At 45.7% G+C, this 5,857-nt stretch overlaps 1 protein-coding gene across 2 annotated transcripts in view; it reads left to right on the top strand.

Annotated features, from left to right (window-relative positions):
- LOC122559137 (cadherin-related family member 4-like) overlaps window positions 1-4,483 on the top strand; it is an 82,745-nt gene extending 78,262 nt beyond the window's left edge. For both annotated transcript variants that reach the window (XM_043708479.1, XM_043708480.1), the window contains 2 exons: window positions 2,627-2,654; window positions 4,070-4,483. In XM_043708479.1, coding sequence (XP_043564414.1) covers window positions 2,627-2,654; window positions 4,070-4,125 — 84 coding nt within the window. In that variant the 3' untranslated portion in view covers window positions 4,126-4,483. The remainder of the gene's footprint in view (window positions 1-2,626; window positions 2,655-4,069) is intronic.
- Window positions 4,484-5,857: the final 1,374 nt, after the last annotated feature.

The following is a 5,857-nucleotide window of genomic DNA, read 5'->3' as shown; positions in this document are numbered from 1 at the left end:
GTGGGTGGCGGGTCGGTGTGGACTTGTTGGGCCGAAGGGCCTGTTTCCACACTGTAAGTAATCTAATCTAAATCATCTGCCCCTCGTGTGGCAAGATCAGACTCACCAGAAATCACTAAGCCCACCAAAGCAGAGAGAAACAATCCTCAGCGATTGTCTGTGAACTGCTCGATGTGTATTTATATCTTTCTGAGCCAATCTCTTCACCTCAGTATCTGATATGGGTGAGGAAGCTTCTCTACATTTACTACAGTCACAGAGAGGGATAGGAGCAGATGGTATGGGAAAGTCTTTAATTGGGGGAGGAGGAATTACAATGCTATGAGGCAGGAACTGTGGAGGATAAATTGGGAGCAGGTATTCTCAGGGAAATGCACAACAGAAATGTGGAGGTTGTTCAGGGAGCACTTGCTGTGAGTGCTAGATAGGTCTGTCCCACTGAGGCAAGGAAGGGATGGTAGGGTGACGGAATCTTGGATGACAAGAGATGTGGAACATCTAGTCAAGAGGAAGAAGGAAGCTTACTTCAGGTGGGTAGGATTAAGGTAAACCCCAAGGCATTCTACACTTATGTGAGGAACAAGAGGATGGCCAGAGTGAGGGTAGGGCAGATCAGGGATAGTGGAGGGAACCTGTGCCAGGAGTCGGAGGAGGTCAGGGAGATCCATAATGAATATTTTGCTTCTGTATTCACGAGTGAAATGGACCTTTTCGTTTGTGAGGACAGTGTGAAACAGGCTGATATGCTCAAACAGGTTGTTAAGAAGGAGGATATGCTGGGCATTTTGAAAAACATGAGGATAGATAAGTCCCTTGGGCCAGACGGTATATACCTAAGGTTACTAAGGAAAGTGAGAGAAGAAATTGCTGCGCCTTTGGCAATGATCTTTGCCTCCTCACTGTCCACTGGAGTAGTGCCAGATGATTGGAGAGTGGCAAATGTTATTCCCTTGTTCAAGAAAGAGAATAGAGATAACCCTGGAATTATAGACCAGTCAGTCTTACATCAGTGGAGGGCAAATTATTCGAGAGGATTCTGAGAGACAGGATTTACGATTGTTTGGAAAAGCACAGCTTGATTAGAGCTCATCAGACTGGCTTTCTGAAGGGCAGGTCATGCCTCACAAGCCTTATTGAATTCTTTGAGGATGTGACAAAACACATTGATGAAGATCGAGCAGTGGATGTGATGTACATGGATTTTAGCAAGGTGTTTGATAAGGTTCCCCATGGTAGGCTCATTCAGAAAGTAAGGAGGCATGGGATACAGGGAAATTTGGCTGTCTGGATACAGAATTGGCTGACCCAAAGAAGATAGAGGGTGGTGGTAGATGGAAAATATTCAGTCTGGAGCTTGGTGACCAGTGATGTTCTGCTGGGATCGGTTCTGGAACCTCTGCTCTTTGTGATTTTTATAAATGACTTGGATGAAGAAGTGGAAGGTTGTGTTAGTAAGTTTGCTGATGACACAAAGGTCAATGAAGTGTGGATCGTGTGCAGGGTTGTTGCAGGTTGAAACTGGACATTGACAGAATGTAGAGGTAGGCTAAGGAGTGGCAGATGGAGTTCAACCTGGAAAAATGTAAAGTGATTCATTTTGGAAGGTAAAATTTGAATGTAGAATACAGGGTTAAAGGCAGGATTCTTGACAGTGTGGAGGAACAGAGGAATCTTGGAGTCCATGACCTTAGACCCCTCAAAGTTGCCGCCCAAGTTAATAGGGTTGTTAAGAAGGCATGTGGTGTGTTGGCTTTCATTAGCAGGGGGATTGAGTTTAAGAGTCGCAAGGTTATGCTGTAGCTCTATAAAGCCCTGGTTAGACCACACTTGGAATATTGTGTTCAGTCTGGTCACCTTATTATAGGAAGGATGTGGAAGCTTTAGAGAGGGTGTGGAGGAGATTTACCAGGATGCTGCCTGGATGGGAGGACATGTCTTATGAAGAAAGGTTGAGGGAGTGAGGGCTTTTCTCATTGGAGCGAAGAGGATGAGAGGTGACTTGATAGAGGTATACAAGATGATGACAGGCGCAGGTAGAGTGGATAGCCAGAGACTTTTTCCCAAGGTGGAATGGCTTTCAGAAGGGAGCATAATTTTCAGGTGATTGGAGAAGGCTTAGGGGAGATGTCAGAGGTAAGTTCTTTACACAGAGAGTGGTGGGTGTGTGGAATGCACTGCCAGCAGAGGTAGTAGAGTCAGATACATTAGAGACACTTTAGCGACTCTTGGATAGGCACATGGATGGTAATAAAATGTAGGGTATGTAGGTTAGTTTGATGTTAGAGTAGGGTAAAAGGTCAGCATACATCCGAGGGCCGAAGGGCTCGTACTGTGCTGTACTGTTCTATGTTCTATACCTCTCTCTCTTACACACGCACACACACACACTCATGGCTTTGTTCAGTGTCAGTATTCAGGAATATGTCACGCTGGACATGGTCTGTCCCTTGTACTGTAATTTTAATGCAGGGCGTGAGTGAAAATAAATACTGCACAACGCAGTGAGAAGGTGACAGCCCACACACACTGGCATAGAGCAACAGAGTCATCACATAAATTCAAAGGGAATTCACCATTTGATTTACTGAGCAGCTAACCTTGTCTCCAACATTCCTTCTTTCCCCAGCATTTCGATGGCCGGGCAATTGATCCAGGTACGTTCTCCATGATATTCTGGCATTCTCAATCAATCAGACCCAGAAACCAGACACAAAGATACACAACATCTATCAGGTTGGGGAGCTGGATACAATCCTTTATGTGTGAATGAAAGGGAGACAAGTTGGAGGGGGGTACAGTATGTGTATTTAAAGGGGGGGGTGTTAGATGCAGTACAGTGTGTGAGAGAGGATGGATTTTTGAAACAGATCAAGTCTTTAGGCATACCCCCTAGCGCAGGAAGATGAGCTGTCAGCATTGACGAATATCTCACAGTTTCTCTCAGTTGTGCAGTGTTGAATCTTGGAGGTAGCAGGCTGGATTACAACCTCTCTGGATGTCCATCTCCCTGTAGACCAGAAAGAGTTAGAATCTGGACCCTTGCGGATAAAGTGGGAACTATTGCCAAAAGGGTAGTGCAGTAGGTTCACAACCTGTGCTTCTTGTTGCCCTTTGTTATCAAGAGGAAGAGAAAACTCTCAAGTCTGTAGTTTCTGGAAATGTAAAATAAAGCTAGTGGTATCTGGAGGGACTCAGCAGGTCAGGCAGTATTTGTGGAGAGAGAGAGAGAGAGAGAAAAACCCAGTTAACGTTTCTGGTTGGTTGATTCCATTACAAAATTTAATGGTTGAAGGATGCAGCAGCTCATTCTCAGGCAGTGGTGTTCATCTTGAGGATAGCTCATTCTCACTCCAGGTCAAACCGCTGATCAACCTAGTGTATGGTCTGCTCAGCCTGAAACATGCAGGGTTAGACAATTTGATTGAGGAAGAGTTTTTGGGAATTTTCTGTGCTCTCTACAATGCCTTGATTTTGACTCGTACAGAGCCTCCCAGAGTGCTGGCGGCCTTTCTGAGTGAACCCCATCCAGTTTGGTCAATCACAAGCCAAACTCTTCCAGAGGGATGTTTGATCTCATCAGGAATGCTTTAGAATGTCCATGAAGTGTCTGCACAGCCTCTTGCAGTCTCCAGCCAGCACAGAGCTCCAATGATTGTAATTACTTCAGGAGACTGCTATTAGGAGTGGTGTGCTGTATCCAGCAAAGCTGAACTGAGGGATTCACTCCACAGTGCCATGCATTTTGGGTGGGAAGAGGATGCTGCAGTTGTGACAAGATTTGGAAGAACGGGTGAAAGCTGCTTCTTTCCCCAGAACTTCGAGATGGCTGCTCATGAAGTGAGGACAAGAGGCAGAGAAAGGTACATGGATGGAACTGAAGGGAAGGTGTAGGAAAGGATGCAGGGTAGGACGCCATGAAACAATGAAAAGGCAAAAAGGAGTGGGAATGGAACAAGTGAAGGAACAGTGGATGTGTCTTCAGGCAGTTTTGTACTGAGGGGAATTAGTCCAAGTGTAGAAACAAATCTTGGACCAACAGATCCTTGAACATAACTATCTTCTCTTTCAGCGACTGGAAGGCCTTACCTCTTCAACACTGTGACAGGAGCCCGCCGATGGGTGTGAGAGAGAGCCCCCATTCCAGCCCCTCCCTGGGATAAGCCACACTTTGCAAGGGAGGAGGGAGTATTTACTGCAGGGGGAAGAGTACAGGGGCACACAGCATTGAGCTGATCATTGCTACTCTCCACACAGGTGACCCCTGACCTTGGACCGTGTGGGCACCACTATATTTCGTTACTCATTGACTGATACCATTGCACAGTAGTGGTTCTGATATAAGTGAAAACTTCAGGATCAATCTTATTGGGATCATTATCTTGCTTTGAAATATTCCTACCTGGCCATATTTTACTCATGTCTGAGTTAGGCGATCCACAGCAGTCTAACACACCCAGAGCTCCTTGTATTTGACAGAATGGAAAAAAAAGAGAAAAAGAATGAGTTGCATTTTTTCTTGTGTGTGTATTTTTTCACCAGCTGTAGCAACTGATGGACACGAGCCTTGAGTAGCGAAGTGTCAGCAGAATGGAGGTGGAGGATGGCTGGGTAAGAACTACATAGTCCTTCCTCCAAGTCTGAGCGAGAGAGAGAGAGACAGAGAGAGAGACAGAGAGAGAGAGACAGAGAGAGAGACAGAGAGAGACACAGAGAGAGAGAGAGACAGAAAGAGAGAGAGCGGGACACAGAGAGAGACAGAGAGAGACAGAGATACAGAGAGAGAGAGAGAAATGAGGTGTGCTTAAACTTGCCCAAACCATTCCCAAGCAGAGCCTTTGAGTCCCTCATTAACCTTGACATTGAGCTGTTCCTACTTCCCAGATGCAGGAATGAAAATGAACCACGCTGAGGGGGCATGGAGTGTGTATGGTTTGGCTTTTAAAAGAAGAAAGGGAAGGAGGGGTTATGCTAATGCCACAGACACCAACATTAACTTTTCAAAGGCTTGAAACATGAATAGACACTGGCACTGTACCCAAGAGTGGGAGGTGTCAGAACTCCCACCACAATCATGGCATTGGGATCCAAGTCATTGAAAGTCATGAGCTTCATTCAGATGATGCTAAAACAAGCTTTACCAGTGCACACAGAGTTCAAAAATGCATATCATAAAGTTTACAGGTGGTGATAGGGAGAGAGACATTACACAAACAGGGCTCAGCTCTCTCACTGCCATGTCACTGATGTTTGATGTTGAGTTACAGCCAGACATCAGAACTGTATTTGTGATATTGCACTTCTCAAGCCATTCACACTTCTACTGGGCCGACTGCCTGTGAACAATCATCATCAGCTTAACATCAACCTTCCCAAGCACCAATCAATGTGAGTGGGGGAGCAGTGCTGTCCGACTGTCACTGCTCTCCCCTGAGGAGAACCATACAACAGGCTAATGCAGGCCAAGATACTGTTGCCAGGTCAGAGAGGAATGCCGAGCTGATTAGAGAGAGCCACACACTATCAATCTTCTCCTATCAGAGCAAAGTGAAATGCAATGAAATGCAGTAAATTGTGTTCGACAAGGTTCCACATGGGAGACTGGTTAGTAAGGTTAGATCTCATGGAATACAGGGAGAACTAGCCATTTGGATACAGAACTGGCTCAAAGGTAGAAGACAGAGGGTGGTGGTGGAGGGTTGTTTTTCAGACTGGAGGCCTGTAACCAGTGGAGTGCCACAAGGATCGGTCCTGGGCCCTCTACTTTTTGTCATTTACATAAATGATTTAGATGCGAGCATAAGAGGTACAGTTAGTAAGTTTGCAAATGACACCAAAATTGGAGGTGTAGTGGACAGCG

The sequence above is a fragment of the Chiloscyllium plagiosum genome, chromosome 18 (assembly GCF_004010195.1).
Source record: "Chiloscyllium plagiosum isolate BGI_BamShark_2017 chromosome 18, ASM401019v2, whole genome shotgun sequence".
Taxonomy (NCBI): Eukaryota; Metazoa; Chordata; class Chondrichthyes; order Orectolobiformes; family Hemiscylliidae; genus Chiloscyllium; species Chiloscyllium plagiosum.
This window is presented reverse-complemented; position numbering and strand designations above follow the sequence as displayed.